Source organism: Myotis daubentonii, chromosome 14 (assembly GCF_963259705.1).
Source record: "Myotis daubentonii chromosome 14, mMyoDau2.1, whole genome shotgun sequence".
Lineage (NCBI taxonomy): Eukaryota > Metazoa > Chordata > Mammalia > Chiroptera > Vespertilionidae > Myotis > Myotis daubentonii.
The window spans coordinates 51,990,769-52,003,004 of NC_081853.1; the positions used below are offsets into that span (position 1 = coordinate 51,990,769).

Genomic DNA, 12,236 nt, shown 5'->3' on the forward strand with positions numbered 1-12,236 from the left:
CGGGTCTGCCCTGCCCCCCTGCAGTGGGCATACCTGGTGTCTGGACAAAGGGTCAGGTGCTAGCAGCCCTCATCACACGGTCCCTCCTGCCCAGCCTGACTCCATCTCATGGCCCCTTGGGAATCTCCTCATGGGGCCGGATGCCTCCTGATGCTGGAAGGCCGGCTCTGGCTTCTCCTCTCCTCCCAGGCTCCAGGTGCCCCAGCAGAGTGGCACGAATCCTTTCCCGCCCACATCTAGCATCGCCTGGGGCACTCGGGCATCCTCCCCAGAACCTTCCACCTTGAGCTTTCTGGGAGGGATCCCAGTGGGCCAGGCTGAGGTGTGGGCATGGTGGGCTTGCCCTTGAGTCTCCCAAGGTCACATCCAGGGAAGAGGCACCCACACCTGCTCAGAGGCGCCCGCACCAGCGGGCAGAGCGCAAGCCTGAGCCCTGGCCCCTTCTCTCCAGGCCTGTTTCTCCATCCACGACTGCCCGGTGTGGATGGACTCCAGCACCACAGCCCAGTGCCGCCAGCTGGAGGCCGCCGTGGGCGGGGCCCAGGCTCTCAGCTGCCTCACCGGCTCCCGTGCCTACGAGGTGAGCAGGGCTCGCCTTGGGCTGGACTGGGCTGGGGCTGGGACCGGGAGGAAGGTCTGGTAGTTGGCTCCAGTCCCTTTTCTCTGGGTGTCTGGGAGGACACAGCTGGTGGCCGGTCCCTGTGGGGATCCCATGAGGCCGGGTGGGGTCCCAGAGGAGCCAGGACTAGGCACTCTGGCCCCGGGTTCCGATCAAGGCCATCCTGCCTCTTTGTGCTGCCCATCGAGCAAGGGCAGGCCTCCCCTGTGTGTGCCCAGGTGTGAACACGGCTGTGCTCCTCGTGTCCGCCGGGGTGACGATGGCGCCTTGCTTTCAGCCTCTCTCACTCAGGTTTTGGGTAGTTTTGAAGCTGAAAGGACTCAGTGCTTGTAAGACAATACAGTTCCTGGCAAAGTGAAAAAATAAAAAGAGTGCCTGTTTCCTGCTGGCCTCAGCGAAGGCCCCACCCCGCCCACGGGTGGCTGTCACCGGCCCAGCCCCAGCTGGGGTCATGCGACCCTCGCTGGAGCACAGGTTCTGGGGACAGGGCCAACCCCACCAGGGCCACCTGAGGTCAGAAGGATGTGGGGGGGAAGGGACCCCCTGAGTCCCCTGCACGGGTGCCGTGATCAGAGCAGGCCTCCCTGCGTGTCAGTCCCGAGCGAGGCTTGGTCACTCAGGTGGCCAGCCGGTGCCATGCATTGCTGAGGCCTTTTGAAAGCCTTCACGTACTAACGGATTTCCAGAGCATGGAGCTGCTCATTCCACGTAGGATTTGGGTTTTTAAGAGTTTGCCGTCTTTTTTTCAGCGATTTACAGGAAACCAAATTGCAAAGATTTACCAGCAGAACCCCGAGGCCTACTCACACACCGAGGTTGGTTAAACGTTCCTACTTGATTGAAAGTCACAGTTGAATTCCTTTTCTAATACTTATCTTTAACAGAAATACATCTCATGTGCATTGGTGGGAAAAAACACAGACATCGATTAGCGGACATTAAAAATGATACATTCACTTTGCTTCTTTCTCTCATTTGGAAAACAATTTGCTTGTTTCTGTGGCTGGGCCCAACGGGCCTTTTTAATCTTGGAAGTTGACATCCAATTTACATTATAATGATTCAGGATTACTTTGCAGCATTAGCCATGCAGGCTGTGGGCAGGGGTGGAAAGCCCGCTCTGAATTCTGTGGGAAACACAGGACAGAGGTGGCTGATGGGGGCAGCAGGTGTTGGCGTTCTCTGCCCTGGTCCAGGGGCCTGTGGTTCCCTTGTGGAAGCAAAGACCCCCCCAGCTGACATCTAAAATCTGTTATCCGTTCCTGCAGCTCCTGTCTGGGCCAATCGAAAGCTTCCTAGGGGCCGGCTTTCACTGATTCTTGCTCTGAACCCTCAAGTGTCTTTTTTGGGTCTGAGTCCTGCAGTCACACATCCCACTTCCCTTGTGACTAGATACAGCAGTGGTTCTCAACCTCCTGGCCCTTTAAATACAGTTCCTCATGTTGTGGTGACCCAACCATAAAATTATTTTCATGGCTACTTCATAGCTATAATGTTGCTACTGTTATGAATCATAATGTAAATATCAGATATACAGGATGGTCTTAGGCGACCCCTGTGAAAGGGTCGTTCGACCGCCAAAGGGGTCGCGACCCACAGGTTGAGAACCGCTGAGATACAGAGACCACAGAAGAGGAGGCAGGAAGTCAGCACCACACTCCGTGGATGCCGGGTGGGAAACCCGCTCCCCTAAGTGTGCCTTTCTCTGTTCAACTTGACAGTTGTATGGACTGTCAGAACCTGCGGGGTGAGATGCCACAGCCATTACTGGGGCATCTTGCTCACAATATAAAGCTCTTCTTGTGTGTGTGTGTGTGTGTGAAGTATTCAGTTGCTTAGAGCAGTGGTCGCCAACCAGTGGTCCGTGAGGTCTGAAAGGTTGGCGACCGCTGGCTTAGAATATATGGAAGTGAGTCATATCTCAGTTTCCTTCTCTTACAGAGAATTTCCTTGGTCAGCAGTTTTGCCGCTTCCCTGTTCCTGGGGTCCTACTGCCCTATTGACTACAGTGACGGTGAGTGGGCCTGCGGAGTCCTGGGCGTGTGCCCGTGCAGGGGGCGCGCAGGCAGCGTGAGCCTCGTCCACCTGGCCGGTGCCAGTCTTTCAGGCCTATTATCTGCTGCCAAGCAGGGAGGGTGTTAGTTACCTTGCTGTTGGCAGACGACCCGAGCAGTTCGCTGCTGCAGGTCACAAATGTTTCTTTGCCCAGAGTCTCTGAAGGTCAGGAATGTGGGAGCAGCTTAGCCGGGCGATTCTGGCTCAGGAGCTCTCGTGAGGGGGCGTCCAGCTGGCGTGATGGGCTGGAGGATCCAGGTTCACACACAGGCCTGTTGGTCAGAGGCCTCGGTTCCTGGGGGGCTGTTAATGACAACACGGCTGGATTCCCCTAATCTGGGAATTGAGGTGCCATCACTTCTGCCCCAGCCTACGGTCGCACAGACCCACCCAGGAGGACCTCCCACGCGTGAACACCAGGACTCGGGGTTGAGCCGGGGCCAATCTTGGTATTGACGTTTTTGTTCACGTTTGGGAAACTCCTGGGAGTTGTGAGCCTCTGGAATGAAAACCTGAACAAAACCCAGACGGCGCAGCTCAGGTGGTTGAGAGTCATCCCGTGCACCAGGAGGTCGCCGGTTCAATTCCCAGTCAGGGCACATGCCCAGGTTGCAGGCTCGATCCTCAGTTGGGGGTGGGGGGAGGGCGTGCAGGAGGTAGCGGATCTACGTTTCTCTTTCATCGATGTTTCTATCCCTCTTTCCCTCTCCCTTCCTCTCTCTGAAATCAGTAAAAGCATATTTTAGAAAAATAAAATAAAAAGCCCGAACAAAACTAAATGGAAATGGTAGCGGGGAGGGAGGAAGGCTGGGAGGAGATACGGAAGGAACTCTTGGGTGGGCCTAGGCTGCAGGCGTGACCAGAAGCAGGAGGAGGATGTAGAGCAGGAGCCCAGACCCGGGAAAGTGGCTGCAGAACAGAGTGAGTGCTCTCAGCCCCCGGGAATCCAGCTGAAGTTTTTGAGTGCTGTTGTGTTCCAGATGTTATTCGAGTTTTCAGGGGGGGAAAAATGGGGCGGTTAAGGAGTGCCCCCCACCCCCCAGCTTCACTCACAATCTGGAGAAGTAAAGGTCCCTGCAGCTAATGGCATAGAGCTCAGATCAGCAGAACTTACACGTGGACGAGCGGGTTGTGCACTGTGCTCCCCACCTCTCCCTGAGGCAGAGTGCCTCTGGGGCAGGTCACACGCTGCTCACTGCTCACTGCTCCCGTGGGGACGCTGGATGATCTTCAGCCTCCGCTGGGCCTTCCGCTCCCTCACCCGAGGCGTCACGGCCTAACTCACCAGCTGCCTCTCATGGGCAGGTGACTCCATCCCTGCCCCAGCCCCCTGTCTGCCTCCACCTGTGCTCCCGGTTCCATCCCCTTCCCCATCCCGAGGAAAGCCTTGGGAGAAATAGATGGTGGTAGCCCAGACGAGGTGAGCTCAGTGAGGAGCAGGAGGAAGGGGAGGGGCGTCTGAGCGCTCTCCCCGAAGTTCGATGTGGTTGGGAAGTCCCTGAGGGCTGGCCCACATCAGCAGTGGGCTACCTCTGAGGAGCCAGCTTGAACTTCAGGGGACACAGAGCAGTTCCTTGTCAACATATTCCCCTCCCCTGGCCAGGCCGCGGCCAGGTCTGGGAGCAGCAGCTTTCCAGGTAGTCTGAGCTGTTGGGGAAGTATTTGGAAGAAGCGATGGTGGGGCGGGGCCTGTGTTTCCCGGGGCCCTGCTGGCGGCTGGCTGGCTGGCTGGGTCCAGCGTGACCCAGGCACATGGTACACCTCCCGCTGGTCCAAGTTTGCTGTGAGAGCATGATCCGCCCTCCCAGATCTGTGCATTTTGCAAGATGTTTCTAATTCTTGTTTCCTGCCGTCCGTAGGTTCTGGAATGAACTTGTTGCAGATCCAGGACAAAGTCTGGGCCCAGGCGTGCCTTGGTGCCTGTGCACCCCATTTAGAGGAGAAGCTGGGCCCCCCGGTACCGTCATGCTCAGTTGTGGTAGGTCCTCTTTCCAGGGACGTGTCTCCTTTAAGAGCTGGAGGGAACACACCTTTCTTCCCAGACACCAGGAAATCTTACCATGTGTTTTAAACTTTCAGGACTAAAGTAAAGTCAGGGCAAGGGGGGGGAACGCTTTCTTTTCCTGACGGTGCTTTCTAAAGATTACGCATCCATCTAGAGGGGTCTCTGCCCTCTGGTCCCACAGCAGCTCGTGGAGGCGCCTGAGGGCCCTGGTTCCTGGGGGACCCCCTCCCAGCACTGCCTTTTGGGTTTATTTTATTTAGACCGTTGACATCTGTGTTCATGTGTCCAGTTATTTTTTTTTAATGTTTATTAATTTTAAAGAGAGAGGCAGGGAGAGAGAAACATCTGTTTGCTGTTGCTCTTACATATGCATTCATTGGTGGTTATTGTATGTGCCCTGACCGGGGACGGAGCCCCCAACCTTGGCGTAGGGGGACGATGCTCGAACCAACAGAGCTCCCCGGCCAGGGCTGCCCAGTGGTTCTTAATCCGATGGCTGGGCCTGGTAATTCATTTGCTTAGTTTTCATGCTACATCCAGAATTTGAAGCTCTCGTGACATGTCCAAGTTGCAGATGGGCTTGCTCTGGTGACCTTGACTCTCAACATCAAGTGGTCTTCGAGGTGGTGGGATGACCTGTCCGGGGCTCCTCTGGCCTTTTGTGAACAGGAGGGACATCCCGGTTTGCCACAGGGAGTGATGCGGCTCCGGGCTGTGACCTGGAGCCGGTCCCAGTCCCGTGGCCTGCGGGTGGACGCTGTGCTGGGAAGGCGGGCTTGGCCTCAGCAGAGGGTCCTGGCTTTTCCTCCTCAGGGGCCCGTTTCTTCCTACTACGTCCAGCGCTACGGGTTTCCTCCGGGATGCAAAGTGGTGGCCTTCACTGGGGACAACCCAGGTGAGTCCCTGGCGGGTATCGCTCCCCAGGGAGCCTGCCTTGGTCCATAGCCTGGCCTCTGGGAAGCCCCCTGGGATGGAGCCCCGCCCTCCCTGGCTGCAGGCTCCACTCCTGAAAGCTGGCCCCCTGGACTTGCCCCACCGTGGCCCTGCCTGTCCTCAGGAGCCACAAGGCCGCCTCCCCGCCCAGGAGAAAACTGACCGTGATCAAGGAAGGCAGTCCTGCCCACCGCTCCTAGACCTGCCATTTCTGGTCCAAGCTAAACCTCCCACTCCCTCTGACCCTTCCTCTGGGACCTGGTTTTGAGTCCCTACCCGTCATTTGATCTACGGGTGGGGGTGGGGCTTATTCCTCATGCACACACCTTGTTTACCTTTCCAAGTGAAAATAAGTTCATTGAGTCTCCTTAGGACAGTCATGGCGAACCTTTTGAGCTCGGCGTGTCAGCATTTTGAAAAACCCCAACTTAACTCTGGTGCTGTGTCACATATAGAAATTTTTTGATATTTGCAACCATAGTAAAACAGAGACTTATATTTTTGATATTTATTTTATATATTTAAATGCCATTTAACAAAGACAAATCAACCAAAAAAGTGAGTTCGCGTGTCACCCCTGACACGCGTGCCATAGGTTCGCTGTCACTGCCTTAGGAGCATGTGTTAGTTCTTACTCCTCTCCCAACGAGAAGAACGCCCGCCCGGGAGGATACTGGGCTTGCTTCTAACCCCTGAAGTGTCCGCTTCTGGGCACGTGTGAGCTGAAATGGCAAAGAAGCAGCTTTCTGTCCTTTTTCTTGGACTTTGGTTTCAGGCCGGTCCCTCCCTGAGTCTCATCTTCAGGCTGCGGTTGCTTTAAATAGTACATTTTTTGCACCTTCATTAAAACAACAATAACAGGCAGACGAACAAAAGCTTATGCTGTTGTTTTATTCACAAGGGATGCCTCTTCATTGCAGAAAAAAAATGAAATACTGACAAACCAAAGGAAGGATGTAAAAATCATCCATAAACAGTTAAAATTGGGCTGGGACCAGCCACTTCCCTAAAGCAGTCCAAACTCCCCACCCACTGAGGCCTGACAGTAGAAGTGATGGCTGTCCTTCCGACCTTCTTTTTATGTCCAACCCACCAGGGCAGGCTTGTGTCCAACATTTTCATGGTTGTCTCGGTACGGTTGGCCCAGCATTGATTTCCCCAGTCCGCTGTGGTGGAGGTTGGCGTGGCTTCCGGTGCAAATGCTGACTAATATTCCCTTTTGAAAACAACTGTTCTTTTGAGGAGCACCCAGGAAGGATATTAGGGCTTATGTTTGAATAAAAACACTGGAACTTGCTTTCCCCTTCTTTTTTTTTAGGGAAGAAATCCTCTTGGAATGTGGAAAAGAAATTAGTTTGAGCATACTAATTCTAAATAACCCAAGCTGATCTCTCTTAATCATGAGGCAATACAATAGCCAAAACTCCAATAATGTGAAATTTGCTGTTGAGAGATGGCACCTATGACATACTCTTGTCCCTGGACTCTGGGGCCTAGAGGATACGCTCTCGGGGGGATTCCTGGACCCAAGGCTCTGACACACACTGCTGCTTGCACCTCATCAGCAATATCTGAGTCCACCTCTTCCCACACTTCTCCTTTCACTCATTCATTCATTCTCCCGATGTTTAGTGAGCATCTACTACTTGACAGGCCTTCTTTCAGTTATCAGTGAACAAGGCAGATCAAGATCATTGTGTGGGCCACGTAACCCGGCCCTTTCCCTACCCCTGGGCCAGGGAAAGCCCCTCACTCCCGCCTCACGTCTGTCTTTTTCTGCCGTATGTGTCCTGGTGTCTTGATCTGGCCCCCTCTGTTCTCGGCGCTCCTGGGAGCCCCTGACGGTGGGTGGGGAGTGTGGACTGCCTAGGGAAGAGGTCCCAGCCCAAATCAAAGGCCCTGATCACAGAGCCTCCACTCTCTCCCCCCTGGGACTTCCTTTGGGGACCTCCTGAGCCCTCAGCTCACCCTGTTCCTGCCTCTACCCTTAGCATGTGGGTTCAGGGAGGGGGGTGGGGGCTGTGCTCCCATCTGGGGGGGCGATTGTCGTTTGCTCCCTGGCTCCGAAGTGTCTAACCAGAGGCTCCCCTCCCATCCTCAGCGTCGCTGGCAGGCATGAGGCTGGAGGAAGGTGACATTGCGGTAAGGTGACTGCTCACGCCCACAGGTGGAGCCAGCTCTGTCCGCCCTGGGGGTCATCGTAGTTGCCTATCAGAGGGCCTGCTGGTTCCAAAGGGCAGTGGAGGGAGGGGACAGGGAGACCCAGGGCCTGCCCACATCTTCTCTCTTAGAAGGCCATTTGCCTTGGCTGAGTCCTCTGCCCGCCTTGACAGTGGCCAGTCCTGGCGGGCACAGTGGCAGAAGGTGTGAGGATGTGAGCTCCCCAGTGAGAAAGGCAGACACCACCCATGCCCTCCTGGGTGTAGTGGGCAGTCGCTTGGGGAACCAGTCATCCATCACCCACACCATTAGTTAGACGCAGTTGTGGTGAGTTCTAGAAGGTCAGCCCATAGGATCCAGGACAGCCTGTATCTGGGGAGCTGACCTTGGGCTCCTGTGGTGCGGGAGGGTCAGAAGAGGTTTCTCCCCGGAAGTGGCCTTTACTCCGCAGTCTGCAGCACAAGGAGGGAAGCGATGGGTCAGGGCGGTGGAGCTGGGCAAGCACAGGGTACCTCACCCTGCCCATCTCTCCTCAGATCAGCCTGGGCACCAGCGACACCCTGTTCCTCTGGCTCCAGGAGCCCACGCCCGCCCTGGAAGGCCACATCTTCTGCAGCCCGGTCGACCCCCGGCACTACATGGCGCTGCTGTGGTAGGTTGGGTGGGGAGGAAGGCCGTCTGCCCCCATCGGGAGCACCCCAAGTTGTCCCACTGAGCAGGCTCCTGTGGGCAGCTGAGACCCCGGGACGCACTGGGTCCTGCTGACACAGAGCTGGGTGGGAGCAACTCAGGACCTAGAGTCCCCCAAACCCAGGTCCCAATTCCAGCCCTAGCACCCACACCCTGGGTGCTCAGCCTGTGTGTGGCCTGGGGCAGACGCCCTAGCACAGTGGTTGGCAAACTCATTCGTCAACAGAGCCAAATATCAACAGTACTTCTTCAAAATAGACTCGCCCAGGCCGAAAACCAACTTCTGCGCATGCGCCACGAAGTTTCAATCGCACTGTACGCGCGCCCGCACGGGGTATTTTGTGGAAGAGCCACACTCAAGGGGCCAAAGAGCAGCATGTGGCTCGCGAGCCGCAGTTTGCTGACCACGGCCCTAGCATGTCTGGGCCACGCTTTGTTCATAACCTGAGGAGAAGGGGAGCGTTTACTTTGTACTGTGAAGACGTGTTTGGCACATGGTCGATTCCGTTCCTACAGGAAGGGGTGCGCTGAGCACAGGCCTTCAGACACTTGCTGAAAACTACTGAGGGAGGTTTCTGAGCCTCTACGCCCCAGGAACTGCTGGGGAATATGTGGGTCTAGCAGATCTAGCCAGCCCCTCCCCGTTGTGCAGGTGGTACCGCGTGCAAAACCCCAGCTCCCTGCCCCTCTTGGGGCTCCTCTGTGGCAGCCTTCTTTGTAAATGGCCCCAGACAAGTGCGTTTCCAGGTGATTCCTGGGACCTGAGCTGGGCCTGGTACTTGAGGGAGAGCCGCAGATCCCTGCCATGCAGTGGCTGGGGGTTGTGGTCCAGCCTGACCTGCAGCTCCTCTTCTTGGCAACACGTGTGTCCAGTCAGCGAGCGCTGGGGCGCTCCCTCAGGGTTGTGTGCACTTCTGCAGCTTTAAGAATGGCTCGCTCATGAGAGAGAAGATCCGCGACGAGTCGGCTTCCGGTTCCTGGAGCGAGTTCTCGAAGGCGCTGCGGTCCACGGAGATGGGGAATGGCGGAAGCTTGGGTAGGCTGTTGGGTGCTGTGCAGGCCCGGGGAGGGGCAGCAGCTGCCTGTGGAAGGGGCAGGGCCTGGCGCCCCGTGAGTAGGGGAAGAGGAGGGCCAGGGAGAGGCCCAGGAGAGCCCTGTGTGTCTACACTTGTGCTCCATGGGCCTGACAGCTGGTCTGAGACCCTGTGTTCTGAGTGGAAGATGGGGCCATCGCTGCATCTCCTGCCCCCTCAGAGTGCCTGGTGGCAGCCTCAGAGGTGGCAGCCACAGTGCCTGCTCCCTTCTGGTGCATCCTGTGCACAGCTTTCTGCTGCAGGCACCAGGTCCTGTTAGAAAAAGTGCCCAGCGTCTGGAACAGGCCTCTGAGCAGGGAGGGGGCGTGGGCAGGTATTTCAGGGCTAGTGGGGCAGCTGCCCGTGGCCCGGCTGCCAGGTGAGCGTCGGGAGAGCTGTCTAAGGAAACTTGCTGAGGCCTTTCTGGACGCCCTCTGTCCTGCCCGAGGGCAAGGGACTGAGTATTCGTAGATGTCCTCCCGTGGGCGAGTGGGGCCCAGCGACAGAGATGTGGGGTCGCTGCACCCCGCCCTTTTTCTAAGTCTTGAGACGCCCGCCTTTTGTTTTTGATCGCTGACAGCTAATCTCTTCCTGGTCTGTTTCAGGTTTTTATTTTGACGTCAAGGAGATCACCCCTGAAATGACCGGGCGTCATAGGTTTAGCCCAGAAAACCGTGAGGTATGCGCTACGTGTATTGGAGCTGCGCCGGCTCCAGTTCTGAGTGTTACATTTAACAGTTGCCTATGGAATAGGCATGATGCTCCTTTTAGGGGCTCCATTCATTCACTCATCCATCAATAAAACAAACGTCTTTGAGCCTCTGGCCGGGTAGCTCAGTTGGCTAGAGAGTCACCCCGATACACCAAGGTTTCGGGTTTGATCCCTGGTCGGGGCACATACAAGAACCAACCAATGAATGCATGGATAACTGAAACGACAAATCGAGGTCTCTCTCTCTCTCTCTCTCCTCTTCCTCCCCTCCCCCCCTTGCTCTTTCCCCCTCTCCCTCCCTTACTCTCTCTCTCTCTCAAATCAATTAAAATAATTTATTTTGATGTGCCAGGGTGCATGCTTAATGTGGGGAGTCAGCAGCTATGCCTGAGATCCCCTGGAGGCCTGAGTCATGCATTCTGAGTCTGGGTCGTTGGTTAACATGCTGACACACACATGAGTGGACAGTGAGAGCTCCTCACTCTGTGCTCGCTGTCTCCTGGACACAGGTCCCAGCGTTCCCTGCGGATGTGGAGATCCGGGCACTGATTGAAGGACAGTTCATGGCCAAGAGGATTCATGCCGAGGGCCTGGGCTATCGAGTCCGTAAGTATGCAGTGGCGGGCTGTGTTCTGGAGCGGGAGCCAGGGTCTCGCTCGCACCTCGGGCTTGAGGTCCTGTTCGGCCGTCAGACGTGGCCTGGTGGGGCCTGTCTGTTAAGGCTCCATCGCAGGGGCCTCAGACAGGAGAGAAGAGGAGCCTGATCCTGGTGGGGCCTGAAAATGAGGTGACTGGCTCTTGTGGGCAACCCACACGAGGGGACAGGTGTTCCTGTTTCCCGCTCTGTCCCCTGTAGCCTCATCTCCAGGCCAGGAGCTATAGGACTTGATGGTCTTTCTTTTTTAAATATATTTTTATTGATTTCAGAGAGGAAGGGAGGGGAAGAGAGAGATAGAAACATTAATGATGAGAGAGAATCATTGATTGGCTGCCTCCTGCACGACGCCCACTGGCGATTGGGCCCGCAACCAGGGGAGTGACCTGACCGGGAATCGAACCGTGACTTCCTGGTTCATAGATAGTTCTGGGCATTTCAGTTCGGATAGGGAGGAGTGGGGATGTGGAGCCACTGTCCACACTGAGAGGTCTGGAACAGAGCGGCAGAACCAGGGCAGGGAGAGGCAGTGAGGATAGGGAGGTCCTCCTGGGCTCAGGAAGGTAATGCGATCAAGCCATCATTTCCAGCCTCTAAAGCATTTCCTGTGCAAAACAGCATAAAGTTACTTATCCTCTTAGCAAGCCTAAAAGCACAATCAAACCTGTTCACCAGCTCTGCTGGGTTCCTCTCCAACAGGATCATGTAAATGAATGAGCTTGCTCCCCCCCCACACTCACCTACACTCCCCCCGACACCCTCCCACCTCCCCCCGCAGCACTAAGAGGCGTCATCTTCCAGCTGCTATGTGGATGGACCCGCTTGGGTTCCTTCTCGATCAGCTCTAATCTTGTTAAATAGTGTTTAAAGAGAATAAAGAGGCACTTGATGTAGGGCTGGTGGTCATGATAATAATAGCTCCTAACATCTATTAAGCACCTACTGTGTGTCCAGCCTGGTTCTAAGCACGCATTCCTTATTAACAGCAGCGCTCCGAGGTAGGTGCTGGTGTTACTCCCACTTCCCAAAGTAGGAAACGGGTTAAGTCGCTTGCTTAGCACGTTGAGGCTGGCAGAGCTTCTGAACCAAGCTTCTGGCTCCAGACTCTTGGTTCTTTTTTTTAAAATTTTTATTGATTTCAGAGAGGAAGGGAGAGAAAAACATCAGTGATTAGAGAGAATCATTGATCGCTGCCTCCTGCATGCCCCCTACTGGGGATTGAGCCCACAACCCGGTCATGTGCCCTTGACTGGAATCGAATCTGGGACCCTTCAGTTCGTAGGCCGACGCTCTATCCACTGAGCCAAACCAGCTAGGGCCAGACTCTGAGTTCT

General features: G+C 55.6%; 1 protein-coding gene across 3 annotated transcripts in view; it reads left to right on the forward strand.

The window, feature by feature from the left end:
* XYLB (xylulokinase) overlaps positions 1-12,236 on the forward strand; it is a 36,320-nt gene that overhangs the window by 9,861 nt on the left and 14,223 nt on the right. For all 3 annotated transcript variants that reach the window (XM_059664414.1, XM_059664415.1, XM_059664416.1), the window contains 10 exons: positions 452-580; positions 1,369-1,434; positions 2,561-2,633; positions 4,534-4,652; positions 5,493-5,574; positions 7,714-7,754; positions 8,309-8,424; positions 9,383-9,498; positions 10,141-10,214; positions 10,757-10,853. In XM_059664414.1, the coding sequence (XP_059520397.1) occupies positions 452-580; positions 1,369-1,434; positions 2,561-2,633; positions 4,534-4,652; positions 5,493-5,574; positions 7,714-7,754; positions 8,309-8,424; positions 9,383-9,498; positions 10,141-10,214; positions 10,757-10,853 (913 nt within the window). The remainder of the gene's footprint in view (positions 1-451; positions 581-1,368; positions 1,435-2,560; positions 2,634-4,533; positions 4,653-5,492; positions 5,575-7,713; positions 7,755-8,308; positions 8,425-9,382; positions 9,499-10,140; positions 10,215-10,756; positions 10,854-12,236) is intronic.